We start from the raw sequence: 25,277 nt of genomic DNA, 5'->3' as shown, positions 1-25,277 counted from the left end.
ATCTTTCTATTAGGTTCTGGAATGGAGGGCATTTAAGGTCTTGTGGGGACACGGGTCTACCTGGACTTTGTTTAACGGGCTCTGATTTCGCAAATGGAGATGTGCTGAGTGCGTGGGAGGACGCAGAATGATGTGAGATGCATGCAGCCATGTGTCAGATGCGAGAGGTCATGTGTGAGCCAGTCCATTTTTGATAGAGACCTATCCCTCTCATGGGTGTCAGACAGAGACACATACATACCAGCGCATCCCCTAGACTTATGTTTAAATACAAACACTGCTAAAAGGCTTAAATTTGTTGTCGTGTCCCCCAATTCTTTTGTTACATTCTTCTGAGCTGTGCGGTAATTGAATTATTTGACTTCCCTCAGTATTCCTCTTCTGTTTTCCTCCAAAGCAGTTTCACATTCCTTTGATTACATAATCTGAATCCAGTGCCATTCTACACTCCTCCCTCAGCATATAAGCTACCTGTTTTTCTTGCATATTGCTTTCATTGCATAATGCATGAAAATTACATTATTAACCAAAATATTTGTTGTTGTTTTTACTTTTTTTTTTCACAGGCAAGCACCCCTACCTTTTTTACAGTCTCTAGCATGCTCTTGCCTCCTTGCCAAGGCTTGGAGTTCTTCCTGATGCAGCTCAGGCTGGCCATGCTGTGCCACTTCCTGTCCTCCAACTTTCTGTGGAAGGTATTGGCCAGAAGCAGAACTGTGTCATAGATGTAGCGATTCGTGATCTGCAAAGAAAGAAAAGACGCATTTTAATTTATTAATGTGGGAACAATTATATGAACCATTCGAATAAAAACTCCCACACTTGTGAGCATTTTTTTTTGTATCCTTTACTTAAGACATTAAATAATGTTAATATGTGTTAACCCATCCAAATGTATGCCATGTTTTGATCACTAATAAATATAGGAATTTACAGTGAATTTTGTTCACAGAATCTCAAAGAAATGGAAGTCTAGAAACATCTAGACATAAAAAATAATTAGACATGATAACCATCACTCTTTTTATCTTTGCAAAATATAATTTTTGTACACTTTTTTCTTGCCCTCTGTTGTTCCCCATTTTCCAGTTTTAACACAGCAGCTATACATATAAACAATCAAATTCACAGCAAAAAGACACTAAGGAAAGGACATTAATTAAAATGAACCAACTGATCGATGTGACTGACAAAAGCAAAAGAGAGCAAGAATTGAAACACAAAGTCCATTCATTCTTCAATTGATCTGTGAGTGATCTGCTGAGACTCTTGTTCCCATGTAAATGGGAAAGACCAAACAGACTGATTACTCAGAGTGAGTCACTGTATATATAATGAGCATCTCCTTTTACTAAACTCAAGATATATCAGACATTTACTGAATGAAAGATTACTCTCGATCACAAAGAATAGATGGTAGTGTTATGAGATGCATTTACAAACATATATGAAAGGAGCCAAATCCAAAAAGTGCAGTTTTATTTTAATCTTACTCTGAAAATACTCTCATAAATAAGGATACATGCTGCTGATATGAGATGTAAAATTGGGCTTCCCATGCAAAACATTATGACTGGTTAAGTTTTCTTTATCTTTTAATTTTAAACAAAAGGGAAAAAAAATCAACCACTGGGTGTTAAGTTCTGAATCTGTTATTGTACAAATCACTCCCTATACTCTGTCCCTGCCCAAAAAAATTAAGAAAAAATACTTAGGACACCCTTTCATAACAATAAGATGACTAATATTTTGCATAAAGGTACATGTACACAACTTCATTTCATGAAAATACATCTTTAAGAAACATGGGATGCGGTTTAATTTATATGCAAACTAAATAATGTACTTCAGATCTCCATTTGTCCCCATTAATACATGTTGCCTTATCATCATCTCCGCCAAGAAGGTTATGTTTTTACGAGACTTTATGTGTTTGTCTGTCTGTCAGTCTGCAGGATAACTTGGAAAGTTATGGACAGGACACATTTTTGTCAGCAATATCCCTTAGGCCAAAGGACAATTCATTAAATCTTGGTGATGATACAAATCATAATCTAGATAAAGGATTTTTTTTTTATTCTCGCACATCGTTGAATAAGGATATGTGTTAGAACAAGCAGTTTCCCACTAAACCAGCGGGTGGCAGCAGTGACTATGGACAGCCTCAGCATTGGACTCAAAAAGTCCGGAGGTATTTTACTGAAGACAAAAAGACAAGAAAAGGGAACATTGTTGGTTTGTTAGCAGGATCAATTGAAAACTTATGAACAAGTCTTATGGAAACTTTTTACTAGAGGTGCGCCTCATGCCAAGGAACAATTCATTAAAATTATATGTAAGTTTTAGCTGTAGGTGTAAGTCACAATTTGTGGCAAAATTTGCTGCTTGGCACAGGTCTGTGCTCACAGAGTGCTTTTCTACTGCTGAAACATATCACTTATTAAACTAATAATTTTGTTAACATTTTAATATACATTTAATATACAATATACAGTTAAATCATACAATATACAGTTAAATAAAACATGGATCATGAAATGTTCCATGTTTCCATGTTTATATTATTTGAAACTGCTTATTTTTTTTTTGCATAGAGGACAATATTTATTATAAATGTGGTAATTATGGTCAACAGATCTACATCAGACAAAATAATGATGGGCGCACGACCCACATACGGAGGCCTTAGTCCTCGACATCGCCAACCCAGGTTCAAATCTGACTCTCTCTCTCCCCCTCTCTCTTACCCCTGTTTCTGTCAGCCTACTGTATAAAAACACGAGCCACTAGTGCTGTAAAAACCTCTGTAAAAAAATTAAAGGTTCAAAAAGTAAGTTCATTTTTATGCATGTAATACTGTAAATATATACTGTACATGCATAAAAATACAGAGCCTGCTATTTAGATTCTGATGGCAAAAAAATAAAGAAAACATGTGTGAGGGAATTAGCTTTCTGGTTGTATAAAACAGGTAAAGCAAAAATCACAGTTTATGTGCCATCAGGACCACAGAAAATACCCATCTGGAAACTCTAAACCATTTCTTCTTTCACCTCAGCAAAGCACCAAGGTGCACACTCAGCCGTTACTAAGAAAACGGAGGTGTTAAAGCTGACCCAACTCAATTAGTTGTTAATTTTCAAAACCTAAATGACCCCACACATAATGGCTAAAAAAAAAAAAAAATGGATCTAACAGGTTCTGTCTCAAAGTGAATGGTGTACAACCAAAGAACAAGCACAATATACCACAAACTACCAGATTTTATTAGGGAAGGTTCAGATTTCAAACGGGAGATCTCACAAAACCTCTAAAGATCAAATGTGGGTTTTGACTAAAGAGTCAATATGGAGGAAGCGAAGACACTATTTTTTGGACACGATATATTAAAAACAAGACCCCGTTATATGGATATTTTGCATTGACTTTCATTCCTTTTGGATTCATTTGTATGGTCTAACCCAGATCCTGACTTTAACCATTACTCCTGCATTCCTAATTATAAACTTAATTTAAACTGGATTCACACCATAGTTCTACGCCTAACCCAAAGCCCAAAAGTGGGAACAGAAGGTTCCTACTTGTGCTCACAAAGTAGAATATTCATGTAAAGTTGGCCTTACACTGTTGATACAAGGAGGCTAATACGTTCAAGAAAAAAATAAAAAATAAATAAGGGAAGCTAATTTTTGAATATAAAAAGTGGACTGCAGAAAAGAATGAAAAAGACTTTGTTAAAAAAGACATAATTTTGTGATCCTGGGGTTTAAAAAGTCTGTGTGACTGCATGAAGTACAAAAATTAATTAAAAGCTTGACTGTTTGTTTAGAACTACATTGTTCTTAGACTGGTTGTAATGCAAAGTTAATGCATCCCCAAATAATAGAAGAGTGACATAGAAGTGAGAAAAATAAGAGTAATCTAAATTCTTCTAAGTTATCAGATATTTTCTCATTTCTATGATAAATTATATTTCACGGTAATGTTATAAAATAGACTATGATAAATAAACCCTTTAAATCTGGTGTGATGACATGAGTGAATATTCCAACAGGTTAAGGAAAAGGCTTTCTTAATTAATATTCCAACCACCCAGGCTCCATCTCTATAATCTGAGTGTAATATCTGCCCAATCTAACATTTCTTTAATTGGTTGGGAAATGTGTTGATGCCATTAACACAGCAAAGAGACACTCTTCAATGTCTCTTGTGTTATATAACATCTGAGCCTGAAGATTTTATATATATGAAGTTTATATATGCACATAAACTTGTATCAGAGGGAACTGTTTTATTGTCTGCACTACTATAATTGTCTTCTTTTTCTGCTCATGTACTGATGATTTCTATTGCTATATTGCCTATTCCTTTATTTTTTTTTTTTCGGTGTGTGAAACATTTGTAAACATTGACCTGCACTTGAACAAAATAAACCTGCAAAGTCTTGCATATTTACATGTGAATTTCATAAACCCGTGCTAAGTAATATGCACTTCCCCATTTGAAAAAAAACGAAAACAGGGCAACAACAAAAGTTACAGTTAATCAATACAAAAAAAATAGATAAAGTCAAATAAAATGCTAAAGATTTTAAGGTGAGGTGTAACTTAGATCATCAAATAGCATAAAAAATAACTTTATTTGAAAGATCCTGGGAGAAAATGCTTCTTTGTGTGTATTTCTTCTCCCCAACTGCAATTTTGCAAAGCTATCCTGATCATGTGGCCTTTTGCATGAGGATGTTCCTTGAAAAATAAAGCTGAACCTCTTTTGCTGAGGAGAAAACCTGGTCATTGTGAGTGGTCTTGAGATGGGCAGGGGGTAGGATTGCAAGCCCGACTCCCTCCAGGCCTGGAACTGTCTACTGTAGTTATGCCAGACAGAAATATCCATACAGTTTTAAAGAACTCATAAAATTCTTATAATCTGAAGATGCATCACTTACTGATATACTACAATAATATAATCCATGCTTTAAGACAGGCTTCCCTCAATTTTCCCTAAAATGTTTTGTAGTGACGCTACCCTTTTAGAAGGTAAGATTGAAATTCTGTCAGATTTCCTGCTTGATACTGTAGCATTTCCAATGTCTTTTTCTCATGCGACATACAGGGGTTGGACAATTTGAAGTTTTTTTTAAACTTAATTAAAAAAATGAATCAACTTAATTTATCTTCCTACTGTATGTTATGTTTTGCACAATAGGTGGAATTAAAACAAACATTTATTTAAAATGTTTTCTGAGATAATGAACCTTTGTGGATCTGGGAAAAGCTCCAACAGGACATTTGGGGGAGAGGAAGGTGAATTCTCTGAGTGGCTGATGGCAAAACATTACGATAAAACCAAAAGCGCCCTTTAAACGAGGAATGAGGGACTTTTGGCAGAGGTGACTAAACTTTCACTATACCTCTGAAACCGATCTGTGCCTAATTCAGACCAAGCTTGGATTACTTAACCGTGCAGAGCTTGGTTATTATGATCTTTAAACATCATAGTAGCACAGTTCCTCACCTCCTTTTGATGGTGTACGATATTACGCTTCTCAAGGTGAGAATAACGCAAATAAAAATGATGGCACACATAACTTTCATGAACTGATGTACCTGGATAATAACCTTGTGCTCCAAGCTGGATAGTTGCAAAATCTGAGTGTTCAGTCACCTAGGTCACACCATGATGCCATGCTGCTCTTTTGATGCCATTTATTGTTAATAGCCTGAGAAGAATTTCTTGTTGTGAACAGGAGAAGAGATCTGTGAAATGCAAAGCTGGACACGCCAAAAAACCAGCAAAATGAGTCAGCTGACTGTAGATAGGAGACGACGCAGTCTGCTCATGCCCTCTTTGTTATCAGAGAACCGATCCACAACTAAACAGCGCAGAGCTCTACTGTTGAACTAGTACTAGATGTAGCCCGCTTCGGTTGTGTCAGGTTCAGTTCAGTGGCGTTCCATTTACACTCAACAGTTACCTTGGTTACCGTGCTCGCACGGTTCTCAGCATGGTTTTAAAAGGGTAGAGTAAATGCGGCAGATAATGTTTTGTTTCATCATACCATAATTGTCTTAGGTGCTTTTGAAATTGGGCTTCTAGGCATCTCTCTAGGATTCTTTCGATCTTCAGCTGCAGAACAAAATTTACAGACTACAGTTGCTCAATAACAAAAATATATAATAAAAGGTCTTCATTATTAATTAACCTTGGGAACAGTCTCTTTTTTATATTTGGATACACAAGTAAAATTACTTATATGTCCTTTAGACTACGAGTTCTTTATTAACCTTGTAGACATAAATTATCTTAATTTATCTGAAATCAATATAAAGATGAAACATGCTGGATCTAACCAGATGTCCCAACACATCTATACCCTGATTATGGTCGATAAAAGATTAAAAAGGGACCAGCCTGAAAGGGTGATAGCAACATAAACATTACAGCTCCATTTCTGTCATCCCTATATTTCCATCTTCCATCAATATGTTCCTCCGGGGTCTTGTGTTGCCACATCAATCAAGAGAACATTAACTTCCTTTTACACATTCGTCTTGCAACATAAATTAAACTTTGTTCCCAATTATTCACTGATGGCAGCTTGATGGCTCATGTACCCATACCTACATACTGTCAGCCTTTAAGGCATTTATCAAACAACAAAAGAATACAAACAACAAAAAAATCTAAACTCTACTGTTCAAAGAGCAGAAGAAAAAACAATCTGCAATCAGTATACAGCAAAAATGAGGAAAGCATTTTACAAACTGATAAAGGTTTGGTTTCACAGTTAGAACTTCCAAACCATACATCATTAATTGTTCTAAACTTTCTGATTAATAAAAAAATACAAATAATAATAGTAACATGCACTAAAGTAGTGCTGGCAGCTCATTCAATTCTTCGGAAGCTATATCAGATGGTATACAAAGCAGCAGAGCATGGAAATCTTTATGTTCCCATCGGAATGCTCTGAAAGACTATAGTCCCAGGCTTAGGGCAGGACTTTGCTTAAAGTCAGTTTAGTACCATTCCTGCAGTATCATAGTATCAGCTGCAATGTTTGTTCTATTTCGGTGCCACATCTTACATTTCATATCCTCATGTTTCATATCCTTTGCATCAGAACTATTTATCTTTGTCCTAACCTCTAGAGTACTTAAAATGTCGTCTGATTAAAAATAAGAGAAAGTAGCAATGGATGCTTCAATCTAAAGCATTGTCTGACTGCCTTTTGGTTCTAAATCATCTACATAGCCCCACTTACTATGCACACTATTTCCTTTGGCATATTTTCATCTTTTAAATATCATCTAACACCCATGTGGCACTGCTTCCCAGTGAAAGAGAAAGCATGAACAGTATTCACTGTGTTACAGAGCTGTCTCTTACCAGGGATGAAGCTCAGAGGTAACAGGAACACTTTGTTTCTGATTGTCCTTCCAGTAAATTAAAATGCAAAGGGGCAAAATGTCAAGAGAAAGCCACCCCTCTTGCTATTTGACCAGCACTTTTATTAGTAATTGTTTTTTTTGTTAGAGTGGAACATTTTGTAATGCTGTACGTGCTCTTACAACCATGAACAATGCCAGTAGACTGTAAATATTGAGTATATGCGTCAATCGGATAATGTCTCAATTCTTTTCTTCTAGTTTTGTTTTCTAATTTAATTTCACTTTGGATCTTATTCCAATACTAGAATTTGGGTATATGCATATTCAGATACTTTTTCTAATACCAGAGCTCTGTCTACTGTAATGTTTTATTAATGTTGAATTTTTAAGACTCTGTCATAAAGTCCTTTCTACAAGCAAGTAAGATATGTATGACTTTACATATGTATATTCCAAAAGGCAACTTGAGATTAGAAATCAGAAAATGAAGTAATTATATTAAATTATAAGTTTATTGCTTATTATTTATTAGTGTTGCACTGATACCAGTATCGGACGTGACCGTGATACTGCACTAAATGGTATCGGTATCGGCAAGTACCAACAAACTGGGCACAATACCATTTTGAGAGCCAAAATTTTATTCAACTATTGTCACCCATTTCAGGTAGGCAATAAAAAGTTCTACTGGATTCACTTTGTATTAGTCTTTTTCTTGCTTCACAAAGGTAGGCAGCAGCTTGACAAAGTCATGATAGCAATTATTTTACATCCAAGTAGTATGCAGTTCTTCATATATACACACATACATCAATTTCAAACAGATGGTATCGGTATACTGCACAGGTATCAGGTATCCGCATCGGAGCCAAAAAAAATGCCATTGGCCCAACACTGAATTATTTTAGTTCCTTACTAGCTACCACTTAGTGTTGTTGGTATTTTTCGTGGGGTCTATATGAGGAAAAAAATGCAACAATGGCATAGACTTTACAGAAATAAATAGAAATAGAAAATAGAAATAAGAAATCAAATCAGAAATGCAAAATGACACATTAGCCCATGAAAATCTTGCAATAATACAATATTAATCACTATATAGAAAATCCCTTTATTGTCCCACAATGGGGAAATTATATATCATTATAATTCAACATATTTTTTTATCACATATATAGATGTAAATTGCCACCACTGGACAGTAATACTCACTTTAGTCCCATTACCTTCACCAAAGAAGTTATGTTTTTAGGAGAATTTGTGTGTTTGTGTTTCTGTTTGTGTACAGAATAACTTGAAAAGTTATGGATGGATTGTAATTGAATTTTAAGTCAGAGGTGTCCCTTATGCAAAGGAACAATCCATTATATTGTTTGTGATTATCCAGATCATAATCTGGATACAGGATTTTGAAAAAAGATTGTTCAACATTGTGGGATTGGAATATTTGGTTTACAAGTAGTTTCCCACTAAACCAGAGAGTAGCAGCAGTGACTATTGACAGCCTCAGCATCAGAATCAGAAAGTCTGCAGGTAGTAATATATATATATATATATATATATATATATATATATATATATATATATATATATATATATATATATATATATATATATATATATATATATATATATATATATATATATATATATATATATATATATATATATATATATATATATATATATATATATATAAATAAAGTTCTAAGACTTGGTTAAATACACTTAAATATGATCGCATTCATTTAAAGTCAATGACCACCTGATCTTGATATATCAGGACTGATCTTTCCTCCAGTACTGGCACAGGGTCAGGGAAAGGCTACCCAACATCTCAACTCTGAATAAAAACTGTTTAAGGTTTTTCACCCTCAGGTTGGCACTTAAAAACACTTTTTACAAAATTACACAGGCATACACACAAATTTACAAAATAAGTCATTTTATTTTTTGTGCCTTAAATGTCTTCATTGACAAATTAGTGGAAATGAAGTCAGATTCCTTGTTTGTGCACAAATTTGGCCTTTAAAGCCAATTAACTTTGAGTTAAGAGAGAATAAATATTCCTCTTCCCACAAGTTAAAGATGCACATGTCATGCTAGCACACCAAGTAGTGGTTGTTTTCTGGTGGCTATAAATGTAAGTTTTGCTTTTTTTCTAAACATGCTACAATACTGACATTCCGAAATGGGGTCTTTTTGTTTTGGTTTAATTTCATTAAGATTGTCTGCAGTCTTGCTTCATTAATTTGGTTTGGCCTGCATTGATATATTTTTGCCTATTAATATGATTTTGTTATTTTTATTTCTGACTGTGAAATGTTTTCACACATGCATTTTTTCTCCCTATCCAGAGAAATATTTGCATGCAAGTTTGCACCTGCCTATGAAATGTGCTACTGTAAATATAAACACAAAAACTGCCCCAGCACTAAACAAGGTTTGATAAATTGCTGTGCTTGGGGTACGTTTTTGTTTTTTTTAACCTCTTCGCTCAGTATTTCATGTATTTTATTACTAATAATATGATCTGCATATTCATAGAGGCAAACATGCGAAAACGTTTGCATCTGCTGTTCTATGCACTTTGCACACACAATACAAACTGCACCTACTAAGCTTGGTGTATCCGAATAAATTTGCATGTGTTATGATGTACACAAACATTTTTAAGATCAGGCCATAAGTTAACTTGTTGTTCCTTAGGTAAAGGCATTAGAAGACAACAAAATTTGCAAGTTTAAAGATTTATACAAGTGTGTCATGGCCAAGATTGTACTTGGTAGATGACTGGATCAAAGTGTTTCTAAATTTACAGGCTTTGTAGGGTATTGTTTCCTGTCTGCAACAGTCAAAAGTACAAGAAGAAAATAAAAGAATGAACAGTTGTGAATTGTTAACAGGGTCATGCATAGGGCAATGTTCTGCTTGGAAACCTTGGGTGTTGCCATCTGTATTGATGTTCCTTTAACACGTTCTACCTACTCAACCATAGCTGCACACCATGTACACCCTTAATGGAAACCTTATGCTCTGATGGCTGTGGCCACTTTCCACATGACAATACTCTGCTGTAAATCAAAAATGGTTTAGGAAATGTTTGCTTAGCACAACATGTTTGAGGTTTTGGCCTGGCCTTCAAGATTCCCTGATCTCAGCCAAATTGAGCATCTTTTAGAGGTGCTGGACACATACGAATCTGATCCATAGGGCCCCTAATCCAATGTTCAGGATTTAAAGGATCTTTGGCTAAAACTTTGATGCAAAATAACACAGCCCCCCTTTAATAACCTAGGGGAATCCATGGCGTGATGAGTCAGAGTTGTATTTTGCATGGAAGGAGACATCAACATGCTAATAGTCAGGTGATGAAAATGTTTGGACTGATTAATGTAAATGCTTTGCAATACACCCAAAAAGTACTCTGTTAATGCATTAAATAAAAAAAAATACTTTCACGAAACAGCTAGCATCCCTCACCCTTAACATTTTGTAAGTTTTGTCACATGCATCTCTACACTTTCATGTCTTCTTTGTTACGCTGTACTTATATTATGAGCATTACTCTGGACAATTCCCCAGATCAACTTACCTCAAGCTGCTGGGCCTTAGGGCTTTTAGGGTCGCAGAGGGACGTGTTGATCCTATGGTTGTGTTTGACACAGCGTTGAGTTGTGTTTTGGGGCATTGGGAACATCTGGCGAACTAGAGTCAGACGGCCTATTGACTTCATGACTAACTCCTGTAAGTCATAGTCTGCGATCTCCTGTAGGGGCGTAAATAGAAAAAAAAATTCTTAGAACAATGTGGAGACAGGGTTAAAGTTCAGGAAAATGAGTGGGAAATACATGAAAACATTTTCCTATAACTGGTTTCACAAGGCATAGAAATATAAAGGAAAAAGGCTGGAAAGAAATGACATTGGTGTATATCTGTGTGAGCTCATGCAATTGTTATGACCATGCATGTTTGCACGTCCTCAATATGTCCTTGCAAAACCTTGAGGGAGGACTCATTGCTAATTTTAGCCATAGGCAACAGAGTCTCCCAACCAAGCTTCATTCATGGTTTCCCATCCATCCTCCGTGCAAGGGGGTCACATGATGACAAGATGAGAACTGACATTTATTGTCCCTGGTGGAGGTAACGCTGTCACCAACCGAGGCAGCCTTTGCTTTTTCTGTGTACATGTTTGATAATTCCTTGCCTCTGTGTCTGCTTGGGCATCCAGTGAGAGCTTGCTGGTTTGTGTAAAACTGAGTCCACATCAATTTTATGGGGTTGTTTTGCAACTGTTTGATCATGCAAAACATCTTTGAGACTCTTTCATTTCCACATGCCGCACTGTTGACGGGATGGATACTATGTACGAGTTATAACTGAGACTGCATATACATGAACAAGTTATCATAAACCCTTTATATGTGGAGCTACGGTATATCATTAAAGGAATCACACCTCGTTGACTAATCAGTGGATTTTAACTGAAGTAACTAACATTCAGTAGGACCTGTGAGTCATTGTAGTATGATCAATATTAATGAAAGTATTTTTTGCCAGCATTTTGCAACCAGTCTGATATGTAATAATTAGGCTCTTCTATAGTCTTTCCCAGCTATGATACACAATAGTTTCTTATACAAATGAAATGCTATAAATTATGTTACCTATATGAATTTTTAATAGCAAAACAGGTTTTTCTATAAAATATTCTTTAAATTTCTCTAAAAATTAGAAGGAATCAGAAATACCATTGATAAAAAAGGTTTAAAAAAGAGCTATGATTCAGCCTTGAGGAATCTATTTGTTGCTTTTTTGCTTGATATGTGGCAAAACTCCAAAACAGTTGTCTCTATAAATGTTCAGGAAGGAGTTTAGTAACAAAGCCATCAAAAAAAAGAAAACTAAAAGATTTAGAGCTGAGAGAGAAAATGCTTAACCCTTCTAAAAAGCCTGAATTGGAGGCCAAAAGAGAATTAAGATTCACTGCAGGCAGTCAAGGGCATTCAAAGAAAAATCTGCTGGCAAAAATGATCCCGACATCTTCACTCATGGATCTAAACTCAAAGAAATATAGACGCAGCACTGCAAAGGAATATTAAAGACCTGTGAATGTAAACAGAAACACTGGGAAACTAACATTTTTAATTTTGCCCACTAATCATTTATCTTCCACTGTCATGTTTTATTTTCGGTCTGCATTTCTCTGTGGACAGACTAAGCCGTCACCCCCCGGTATGATATCAGTGCCCTGATGTTAGCTCTTCAACAGCTAAGCTTAAATGAAAAGCACAGGACACAACCACAGACTCATTATAAGCAAGCATTATTTGTACCGAGTCAGCATCCAGCCTTACTCACTCTTTAGTACGCCTTACCTGTCCTATTTGATCTCTACCGTCAGCAGATTAATATTAAACAAAAATTTTTAAAGACATTAAAGTCTTGTTTAATATTCCTAAAATATACAAAATGGACACCCTCTTTTCATCCCCCCATCTGTCATCGTCTGCTTATCCAAGACAAGGTTGCAGGGATAACCCCAGACATTGTTCCTCTCAGGAACACACTGCCGCTCATTCTCAGGAATTCCCAGGGCCAGAAGGGATCAACGGTTTCTCTAGCAATTTCTGGCCACTTCTCCCTTTGGTGAGCACCAACAAAGCCAACAAATAGTGGATCCTAGGAGGCATCCTGATTAGATATTGTAGCCACTTCATCTAAATCTTTTTGACAATAATAGTAGTTCCTCTATGTCTAGTTACTTCCCTCTCCTGTTTCTAATCAAGGTTGGACTTGATTAGAATTTGAACATATCTATTCCTATTTTGAATCCTCATTTTGATTCTGTTTCCTATCAAATTATCTTTAATTGGGAAGGGTATTAAAACGTTTACATTTTAAATGAACAGGAGTTTGGCCTTGATTAAATACTTTGAACTTCTCAATGAAATTTAATTCCTTGAACATTTTTGTGTAAGCATTACTATAAATGATCAGAGTTATTTTCAACCAGTTTATCAATATCATACCTATGAAATCCAATATGAATCTCATAAAAAATTTTTTTATGTATATCAAGTGCCTGATGCTGCAGGTATCAATGCGGTGAATTTTATCATTAATTGTATTTTTTAAGTATAGTCGATTTTAAGCTCTACCTAATGTAGATTATATATAAAGTTATTAATTCATTTCTTATTTATAACAAGGAAATAATATGTATATATACACTATATTGCCAAAAGTATTTGCTCACCTGCCTTGACTCACATATGAGCTTAAGTGACATCCCGTTCCTAATCCATAGGGTTCAATATGACGTCGGTCCACCCTTTGCAGCTAGAACAGCTTCAACTCTTCTGGGAAGGCTGTCCACAAGGTTTAGGAGTGTGTTTATGGGAATTTTTGACCATTCTTCCAGAAGCGCATTTTTGAGGTCGCACACTGATGTTGGACGAGAAGGCCTGGCTCTCAGTCTCCGCTCTAATTCATCCCAAAGGTGTTCTATCGGGTTGAGGTCAGGACTCTGTGCAGGCCAGTCAAGTTCATCCACACCAGACTCTGTCATCCATGTCTTTATGGACCTTGCATTGTGCACTGGTACACAGTCATGTTGGAAGAGGAAGGGGCCAGCTCCAAACTGTTCCCACAAAGTTGGGAGCATGGAATTGTCCAAAATGTCTTGGTATGCTGAAGCATTCAGAGTTCCTTTCACTGGAACTAAGGGGCCAAGCCCAGCTCCTGAAAAACAACCCCACACCATAATCCCCCCTCCACCAAACTTTACACTTGGCACAATGCAGTCAGACAAGTACCGTTCTCCTGGCAACTGCCAAACCCAGACCCGTCCATCAGATTGCCAGATGGAGAAGCGCGATTCGTCACTCCAGAGAACGCGTCTCCACTGCTCTAGAGTCCAGTGGCGGCGTGCTTTACACCACCGCATCCGACGCTTTGCATTGCACTTGGTGATGTATGGCTTGGATGCAGCTGCTCGACCATGGAAACCCATTCCATGAAGCTCTCTGCGCACTGTTCTTGAGCTAATCTGAAGGCCACATGAAGTTTGGAGGTCTCTAGTGATTGACTCTGCAGAAAGTTGGCGACCTCTTCGCACTATGCGCTTCAGCATCCGCTGACCCCGCTCCGTCAGTTTACGTGGCCTACCACTTCGTGGCTGAGTTGCTGTCGTTCCCAAACACTTCCATTTTCTTATAATACAGCTGACAGTTGACTGTGGAATATTTAGGAGCGAGGAAATTTCACGACTGGATTTGTTGCACAGGTGGCATCCTATCACAGTTCCACGCTGGAATTCACTGAGCTCCTGAGAGCGACCCATTCTTTCACAAATGTTTGTAAAAACAGTCTGCATGCCTAGGTGCTTGAATTTATACACCTGTGGCCATGGAAGTGATTGGAACACCTGATTCCAATAATTTGGATGGGTGAGCAAATACTTTTGGCAATATAGTGTATATATATATATAAATATATATATATATATATATATATATATATATATATATATATATATATATATATATATATATATATATATATATATAGAGAGAGAGAGAGAGAGAGAGGGGGGGGGGTTGAGAATTTTCATTGAAGAAAATTAGTATTAGTAATTAGTAAAAAGGGTTGGCCTGTAAGATGTCAAATGTCTTAATGAAGTCTTCATTATACACTCACCGGCCACTTTATTAGGTACACCTGTCCAACTGCTCGTTAACACTTAATTTCTAAGCAGCCAATCACATGGCAGCAACTTAGTGCATTTAGGCATGTAGACATGGTCAAGACAATCTCCTGCAGTTCAAACCGAGCATCAGTATGGGGAAGAAAGGTGATTTGAGTGACTTTGAACGTGGCATGATTGTTGGTGCCAGAAGGGCTGGTCTGAGTATTTCAGAAACTGCTGATCTACTGGGATTTTCATGCACAACCATCTCTAGGGTTTACAGAGAATGCTCCGAAAAAGAAAAAAACATCCATTGAGCGGCAATTCTGTGGGCGGAAATGCCTTGTTGATGCCAGAGGTCAGAGGAGAATGGCCAGACTGGTTCGAGCTGATAGAAGGGCAACAGTGACTCAAATAACCACCCGTTACAACCAAGGTGGGCAGAAGAGCATCTCTGAACGCACAGTACGTCAAACTTTGAGGCAGATGGGCTACAGCAGCAGAAGACCACACCGGGTGCCTATCCTTTCAGCTAAGAACAGGAAACTGAGGCTACAATTTGCACAAGCTCTTCGAAATTGGACAATAGAAGATTGGAAAAACGTTGCCTGGTCTGATGAGTCTTGATTTCTGCTGCGACATTCGGATGGTAGGGTCAGAATTTGGCATCTACAACATGAAAGCCTGGATCCATCCTGCCTTGTATCAATGGTTCAGGCTGGTGGTGGTGGTGTCATGGTGTGGGGAATATTTTCTTGGCACTCTTTGGGCCCCTTGGTACCAATTGACCATCGTTGCAACGCCACAGCCTACCTGAGTATTGTTGCTGACCATGTCCATCCCTTTATGACCACAATGTACCCAACTTCTGATGGCTACTTTCAGCAGGATAATGCACCATGTCATAAAGCTGGAATAATCTCAGACTGGTTTCTTGAACATGACAATGAGTTCACTGTACTCAAATGGCCTCCACAGTCAACAGATCTCAATCCAATAGAGCATCTTTGGGATGTGGTGGAACGGGAGATTTGCATCATGGATGTGCAGCTGACAAATCTGCGGCAACTGTGTGATGCCATCATGTCAATATGGACCAAACTCCCTGAGGAATGCTTCTAGCACCTTGTTGAATCTATGCCACGAAGAATTGAGGCAGTTCTGAAGGTTATGTTGAGTTGGTCCTTGTATGTTTCCCCCTCCCAACCTGTAGAGTATATGCACCATGTCTATTTTAAAAGGAAGAGAAAATAAAGCAAATATAGTGTTTTTTTGGAGAGCCCTTTTTCCTCTTTTAATGGGAATTAACAATATTAAATTAATATTTGGGAATGTAAATGCAATCCAAACCCCATTTTTGTTATTGAACTTGATCTCACACTGGAGAAATTCACCTCTGCATTTAACCCTTCCCCTCGGGGAGCAGTGGGCTGCCACTGTACGTTGCCTGGGGAGCAATGTGGGGTTAAGGGTCTTGCTCAGGAACTATGCAACCTTCTCAGAGCACAACCACACTGCTCTAACAACTAGGCAATTACCTTCCCAAATTATGAATGCAACCATGTAGTGAGATCTTTGCTGATTGGCTCAAGTTTTAAAGTATTATTTTACTTCAAAGTTCTGGATGTGACACAGCAATGCTTTAAAAAATATATTTCTAAAGAAGAATATCTTTACTGCATTTCTTGCATTATATAATCATATTGCTAGTAATTACTAGAAACTAGTAATCTAAAGAAAATGAATAAAGTAACAATTCCCGGAGGATTGTTAATTTAGAACCGGTTAGAAACGGTTACAATCCATTCTCAATTCTCTGTGCCAAATCCTAATTCTAAAAATGTCTACAGAATAAGGCTGCTTTTTAATTTTATTTTGGTGAATGATAATGGCCCCTCTATTGAGATGCAGAGAAACAGTTTTTTATGGTCACACATCTTGTGGCTTAAGTCAACAAGAGCTTAATATGTACTTATTGAAAACTATCTGCTTTTTAGGTGAACCATACAGCACATTATGTTCATGAGCCATTCTGGGTTGCAGAACCTTTGTGCAGAACCTGTAGTTGTGATCAAATATCTGTTGCTGTCAAGAAGCAAGGAAAGAAGGCAGTGCAGTTTGTTGAATATCATTGGTGAGTGAGTAGTAGTAAACACTACGGCACAAATCTAAAGGAAAACAATACCGTTTTAACCTCTGAAAAAAAATATATATATATTAAACATCTAAATATGACCTCAGTCTTCACTCTCAAAAGGCATTAAATACTAGTCTTTGGTGCAGTATTTGAAGATGACAGTCAAAAGAAAAATCCACACATCTGCTTAGTCCAGTGTTTTTGATGCATTAACCCAAACCATCTACTTTTTTAAGTAAAAGACACTAAAAATGAAATTAAATTAATTTAAAATATTAGCAACACAATGACATGAAATTTTCAAGTACTAGTTAATGATTTAGTTTTCTCCTAAACTGTTACTCAAAATGAGTCTGCATCATAACAGGAAAGATGATAAATGACTGAAGGCCAAAAAAAATTTTATTTTGATGAAAAGAGTGATTAAGTAAGGTCAATAATGAAATTATCCTCTAAACTTAAGAGAATGATAGGAAGCAAGTTAAGCTGTGAGCATCTCTTATTATTTCTTGTCTTCCTAACTTCCCAGCCTCTGATCCTCAGAGAGGAGAATATGATGGGTGATGGAAGGATGATCAATTATAAGCTGTGAACTACGTTTAGTGGTGCTGGCGGACTGTTGGCTGTAGATAAAGCTGAGTTATGAAAACCATACAGTATCCTCTCATGCATGATAATCTATAAGGAAAGAACATTCTTTTACACATTAGAATACTCATTTCTTTAAAGAAATCCTGGAGGGAGAATGCATTCCAACCTTCTCCTGTCATCAGTGGTTTACACATTCATGTGGTACAACCTATCATGATTGGTTCATTTTTGTTATTCTTTAAATAAAACCCTTAGTATAATCCTTAGTATCCATTTAAAATAGTGCAGCCTCAAATTAGGTGCACTTTGGGGTTTTACTTGTGTTGATGTCATTTTCTTCTGTGATTCTTTTCCACTTTTCTTGGTCATGCATTTATTGGGCATTTTGGTGTAGTAATCACAGACTGCTAATTGCCCAGTAAAGGGACTGCAGGAGAGTAAAGAACCAGGTCACTTGTGTGTTTTTGCTGGTTGGGATTCTGCACACCGCTACCTGTAATGTTTTTCTGAATTCACTGCGCAACAAAGTATTTTCTGTCTAACCTGACACTACAGTTAACAGACTTCCAACTATTCAGAGCAGACTGCAATAGAACTCTTTAGCAAAAAAAGGGTGAAGGTATTTGATTTTCATAAACGGAAGCTGGAGTACCAATGTGACTTTGATTCAGCAATACTGCTTTCCTAATACAAAATATCTTTTGTAAACACCCTGCACAAGTTTGCTTCTGCCACAGTGGTAGCCATTTACATTTCACCACTGGCCAATATGTCTGACATACAGCATATGCTGGTCGACCAGCAGTGTCCATAAAGACTGTCCAATGAGGGAACTTTGGATCACTGCTGGAAAACAAAAGACAGTGCCCTTAGAGAGGTTAAAAGACTAGGGCCAATGTTATTCCTCAACTAAGCATCAGGCCCGGGCCACAATCTCCTCCCCTCTCTCCTCAATGTGGGGCAGTTCCATCTACTCTCTGTCTCCCCTACGTTCTCTATTTCAGAAAAGAAAGTCAATAGAATTTTTAGGCTGCAGATCTCTGGTGTTCACAGGCAGTTTAACTTCTCAATGAGACATATCATGTTCCATCTTGCTTCAAAGCCTCCACCAACATCCTTGTTCCCAGAAAACCAATGACAACATGATTACTCCAAACTCATAGCCCTGACCTCTGTGGTGCTAAAGTCCTAAACATCTTGTATTTTTCCACTACAGCAACCACAGATCCAGTTCTGGATCCCCTCTATTGCTCCTAAAGAGCAAACAGATCTGCAGAAAATAAAGTAAACATGACTTCTCAAAATATTCTGCAACAGTTGGGTTCCCCAAGAATCTATGCCAGGGTCCTGTTTATAGACTTCAGCCTTATAAACATCATACCCATCTGCAGGACAGGCTCTCCCAACTCAACATACTCAACCCAACCTACAGTCAGATCAAATACCTCTTTATAAACAGAAAAACGCACAAGGTGCTGAAGACAAAAGCTCACAGAATGCCCACACAATGCAATAATCTACCCTTTGCTCTTCTACCTATATCATAACAGGATAGGTCTCCCTAAATGTGGGAGATCTAGTGACCTGATGCAGACAGAACAGTTTGGAGCTCTCTATTCGCCAATATAAACTTCTTCCACTTCCTGGGAACCATCATTGCTCAGGAACTCAAGCGATAATTGAACATCATGCCCCTTACCAAGAAGCTACAGCAGATGCACCCTCTTTGGCAGCTAAAGACGTTCTGTCTGCCAAAGACAATAACAGTGCACTTCTACTCTACCATCAGGGGTGTCTTAAAACAGGTGCAAATATCTTTCTTTGCACAGAGCAGATCTTCAGATATGATGAAGCCAAAACTGAGCAGATTCATCACTTGAGGATATGAAAATGTGTGAAGCAGTTTTCTAAATCAGAAACTCAACCACAGTTTCCTCATCTTTTTAAGTACTTCTGAAAGTCCTGAAAAAAGTGACACACACAAATTTGGAGAGAGATTCTGTGCGCATGTTAACATATGGCTTTTGTATTTCCTTTGTGGCTTTTGTTATTGTGTTGTGGCTTTTTATTTCTGTTGCTGCCTTTGTTTGTGATGTGGCTTTTCTATTTCTGTTATGACTTCTATTTTTGTGTTGTGGCTTTTGTTTTTGACCTGCACCTCTGGGACACCGTAACTTTGAGATAGGTAACCTATGTGTCCTTTGTGTTATATTTAAACAAAGCAACAAACAAACAAAATGTATTGTCAAGAATGTGTCACTCCTAGTAATACAGTATTTAAGTTTGTAATTAATTTTGCATTCAGTTTTGACCATCATTTTCCCTTTTTTAATAAAACATTCTTATGCATTCCCAACTTTTTGCTTGACTCTTCTTTTAGTCCTCATATTTTCCAGCTGCAATTTTGTTCCATTAGTCTATCATTCTCTCACTTTAACTCTGTTTACAGTCCTTACAGTCTGTGTTTTTCTTGTCTCTTCTCATCTATCAGTCTTACATTATTCTGAAACAAAGTCATAATATAACCAGGCTTCATTTGCATGGTAGGGCCTGGTGGTTAACAACACATAGACTTCTTCATTAAGGGCTTGATATTGTTATCTAGCAAAGGATGAGCATGAACACATTAAATCATGTTTGTCTTATAAAGGGAGTGTCGGCCTAGTGGTTAGAGCAGTGCGCTTGTGCTTTGAAAAGGTTGCAAGTACCTGGTTCGATCCCCAGAGCATGCACTCTGGATCCCCGAGCAAGAACCTTACCCCCATACTGCTTCCCTGGTGGCGTATAGTGGCAGCCCACTGCTCCCCAAGATGTAAGATGCAGAATTAAATTTCTCCAGTGTGATATTAGTAAAGTTCAGTTATTATTATTATCTATTTTGAGAAGCAGATGGAAGACAATTAAAAGTAATTAACACTTAATAAATAAAGAAAGCTACTTATAAAAAAAATGTTTTCCAAATCGGCCATTTTTTTTGATGAAGGTGCAGGACCCAGGATTCCTCTGTTCTCCCTTATTAGCATTCTACCAAGAACTCAGGGGCAAATGTGACCATTTCATCCAGAAAACATTTACAATATATTTGTGGGGGTGGGGGTGTCTGTACACAATGTAAATCTTCATTTTGCAGGGCTGACATTTCATTTGCATGGTTGCATGTGATTCTTTCAGCAATGATGAATGTCACACATACTAAAACTTGTTTATAACAGAAATACTTGGCATAACTGTGAAAGTAATAGGACCACTGAGCCTTGTGGCATTTCAGAGAATGATTATCGTTACAGGCTCTGACTTGAAAATAGAACAGAGAGGTGAAAGCTGAGGCATAGTGGGGGATGTGCCTAGCTTTTCTTGTATTTTACCAAATTAGGCTTTCACTATTCCAACTGTAAATGTTTTTTTTTTTTTTTTTGCTGTTTGTTATTACGTCTTGTGGCATACATGTTTTTACAAGCATGTGATTTTGGTTGCATATACTGCCTTTGGTGTCATATCAGTATTACTGTGATGCTTAGGTCTTTAAAAAAGTGCATTGTCAAGGAAATAAATAAGTTTTAAAAATGCAAAAATATATGGCTCTTTACTTCAAAGCTTATTAAACCACCTTTGTTTCAATCAAAGAATATTTTTAGCTTATTTAAAATCAATAAGAGGTTAAAGCCAGCAAAAATAATGTGATTAACCTTTTGAAATATGTAGTGAGAGTAAATGTGATATAACAATGAACTAAAGCTTTACTGAATATAATTACAAAAATAATATATATATATATTTAAGTCAAAAAATTATTTTGTTATGGAAATCTTTCTAATAGCAAAGTACTCAATGTTTTTTTCCTTTTATCTACAGTCATTAAGAAGCTTCTTGCTGTCTCTTGATTACTGGTTGCTTCTTTTAATGTCTCATTTCTCTGTACTTATGCTCTTTAAAGTGTGCATGGGTATTTTTGTGTAAAAGCAATTAAGTTAAAGCTAAAGCAAAGAAAGTATAATTATTTGGTTATTTTTCAGATATTATAAATATGTGCTAACTGTGATGCACCAGTCTGTTGTGGTGAAGATAGAGTTGAGCCAAAAGAAAAGCTCTCGATTTACCGGTCTGTCAAGTTCCTAACCTCACCTATGATAATTAAACCCGGATTATAACCAAAAGAAAGACATGCCGGATATAAAAGGTTGAAATGGGCTTTTTTCACAGGGAGGCTGGGTACTCCCTTAGAGATGGGTTGGCACCTGCCAGGCCCCTGGAAGAGGTGCCACACAGCCCACCACTAAACTTAGTGATCTACCAAGGCACCTGCCACCAATTTTCATGACCTGCCACAGCAACGAAGCAGGTGCCAGACAACCTGCCACTAATTTCCATGACCTGCAATGGCACCGAAGAGCAGGCAGTGGCCCCTGCCACAGATTTTCATGACATACTGCAGCACTGAGACGGGTCCCAGATTCCCGGCCACTGATATTATTGACCTTGTTTCACGTACTGTATTTTCAGGACAACAAGCTCCTACTTTTTCCCATGCTTGGAACCATGCAGCTTATGAAGGCGAGGCTTTTCTGTGGATTTTTCTTGACTTTTTCACTAAACTCATCTTTCAATAGAAGCTCTCTTCGCAAGCCAAAAAGCTAAAGGGACCTAGCATTCTGTCTATTCCCTTCTCTAGGGTTTATATTTAGAGCTCCACCAAACAGGTTTAGTGGGAGACAGTTCAGTAGATAACAGTGGCATATAGCCCGGTGTGGCTTATATATGTACGTTATCAGTTTGTGAGTGCAGCTTATAGTGAGATCCACTCAATACTCCAGAAAATACGATTTTTTGTATATGTGCTCTTCCCTATTTATTTTCTAAATTATTGTTATTCCATTCGTTAAATAAAACATACACATGAGAAATGTGTCTATGCATCTATTTGAATATAAATGCAAAGGAAAATAGGCTACAGCAAAGTTATAAGTAATTTCCTTTTAAAGCATTTTGATTTATCTTGTGGTGCCATGGAAATAAACTTGCTATGCCTACTTTAAGTGTTATCCTTGACAATAGGGGACAATAAGGAGAACAAGATATACATTGATTATCTTCTAACAATACCCACCTCATTAATCAAGATCCAGTGACAATCAAATGCAACCAGGTTGGTCTCCACCACCTGCAATACAAAACACAAACATTAAATACAGAATGAAGGAAGGAACTCAAAGAGGACTAGCTGAATCCAAAACAAGTTGGGTTTTTGTTGGTTAAATGTGTTAAATAACAGCATCTTAAACGTTAATACCAAGAATATTCTGTGTAGCCTTCAATAAGCATTGAGCATCATCTAATTGTAACCGAAACACCGCAAAATCACTGCAATCCCTTAACATGGGAATGCAGTCTCAACAAATTTTGTTTGACCCAGGCAATGTTTTTGTTTGTTTGTTTTTTTCAGATAGACAAATACATGTAACAACATTAGGCAAAGTTTTTTTCTCAAATGTTCTATGCAAATAAACCTGCCTTGTGTTAAAGAGCTGATTGTAGGTTAGAGCCTCCCCTTTATCACTGTTTACAAGAAATATATAAGGGAATCATTTTTTCAATTAAAACATACTCATAAATGAACTATTTAGGCTTTTTGGGATGTTTTTATAAGAACATTTTTCTTCTGTATCTGACCAGGTACTGGAAGTGAAATAACATGGGTGACTCGGCTTAGCTTTACAGTGGTAAAAAATAGATACTAATGCAACAAGGACAAAGAAACTTTAAATGCGTACCACTAAACATGTGGTGAACCACGACCCTATAACTATGAGCCCGTTGCTCAAGAGAGCAAAGAAAGATCAGGGGAAGAATTAATGGCCAAAGGAGACAGATTGAGTTGTGGTGTAAGAGCAGTCAGTGCAGTTAATAGAGGCAATTACACTGTTTTTCTGAACCACAGATGTCAATCTGAGAAATTTTGAGAGTTGATCTTTTTTAGAATTTGAATACAGATCATGACCTATAATCTCGGGAGGTAAGCATTGAGAAACACCAGTTGCCAATGTGGCAATCTTCCCTGCTTTTTGCGCACCGCCAAACAGAATAGATACGGTTCTCTTCTTTTTATTTAATGTTTCCTCAGCATTCATATCGATAAGAATCACAGTTCTCAATCAGCCATCTACTATCAAGTGGGTGGGTGATCTGCTGTCTACAGAGCCTTTTGCTCCAATAAGATTTTTGATTGGGACCAGAACACAGGTGGTATCTCAGTCCCTTTGATGGAACAAGTTTCACTTCTACCAAACTCTATTACACGTCCGTTCTACCTGATAACTATCTACTGTCCACACAGAACTGAAGTATCTCAGACTATTTGGCACACCCACGTGACGTCAAATGAAGCAAAGCAGTTTTTAAAGACAACACTGAGAAAGTTGACTTTTATTGGTCAATTTATTTCACAATGGTGCTTTCAGGCCGAGCGCGGTATCTGCAGTGATTTCCGCCAGCACCAAGGGGAATTCACTGCATTTAATATGGTAATTTGTAAAAATGAATACATGAAAATAATAATGAAAAATGATCATGTGTGCTACTGTTGTTTCTGAGATATGAAATATATTGTTTTACGTGACCCAGAGGTCAACTATCCCCCATTAAGCTCCGAATTAATTAATTTTTTTTTAAGATAGAATCATTTTTAATTACCCCTATGATGTCACCATTCCAGCAGATGTTAGTGCTGTACTCATTTACTTTGATCAAGTTTTTGCATAACATCACATGTAATTCCGTTGCTGGTACTGAATATAACAACGGGCATGTTTACCTTATTTAGAGGTTGGGGGGCATCTATTTTTGGAAAATCTCCAAAACCTCTGGAAAGCAAATTCCACTCTAGTTCCTCCAGAGGTGCTTCTGGATAACTGTTGGATTCTGTGGTAGTTCTTTGTAAAATATACACCAGCAGAAAGCAAAGATGCTGGGCAGTGGGCAGTGACAGACGGCCTGTGCTGGCGGTAAGGGAGGACGACAAGAGGTGCTTCTCGGGCTACATTAAAACTGCTTTTTTTGTAAGCTGCCTACAGTAAAAACCTCTTGAGAGCATTCCCTATGTTTACCTTTGTTAACAGTATTTATCTATGTATTCCATTTTAAGTAAAAAAAAAAAAAAAAAAGCTTCACGCAATCCCTGGTTGGTTGCTATGTCACAATTTCACAGAAAAGTTCATCTCGTTTGAACTTCCGTGATCATCGCTCCGCTCTCTCCATGCAGTGCTGGTGTTTGACAACACCTCAGTTCTATCTAGTACCATGAGGTTAGGGTGAAGCAGGGATTACCCTTGCTGCTTGGAATTCATCACTGGCCGCTGTAACACATGGTTTGTTTAGGAATTCTATGTGAATGCCCGGCATATGCCGCGGCCAACGTGTCCGTTCTGATTACACCATTATAGTGGCCAAAACACTTTAAATCCTAAACGTT

At 37.3% G+C, this 25,277-nt stretch overlaps 1 protein-coding gene across 5 annotated transcripts in view; it reads right to left on the bottom strand.

Annotated features, from left to right (window-relative positions):
- The window catches only part of grid2 (glutamate receptor, ionotropic, delta 2), a 594,833-nt gene that overhangs the window by 212,097 nt on the left and 357,459 nt on the right, over positions 1-25,277 (bottom strand). For all 5 annotated transcript variants that reach the window (XR_005280492.1, XR_005280493.1, XM_038281457.1 and 2 more), the window contains exons 5-7: positions 22,917-22,970; positions 10,987-11,160; positions 581-742 (exon numbers count right to left, since the gene is read on the bottom strand). Coding sequence is in view for 3 of the 5 variants with exons in the window: in XM_038281457.1 (XP_038137385.1) it covers positions 581-742; positions 10,987-11,160; positions 22,917-22,970 (390 nt within the window). In the remaining 2 variants the exon portion in view is untranslated. The remainder of the gene's footprint in view (positions 1-580; positions 743-10,986; positions 11,161-22,916; positions 22,971-25,277) is intronic.

Source organism: Cyprinodon tularosa, unplaced genomic scaffold (assembly GCF_016077235.1).
Source record: "Cyprinodon tularosa strain WSP-4 unplaced genomic scaffold, ASM1607723v1 ctg171, whole genome shotgun sequence".
Taxonomy (NCBI): Eukaryota; Metazoa; Chordata; class Actinopteri; order Cyprinodontiformes; family Cyprinodontidae; genus Cyprinodon; species Cyprinodon tularosa.
Note: the sequence above shows the minus strand (reverse complement) of the source record. Positions and strands in the feature narration are given on the sequence as shown.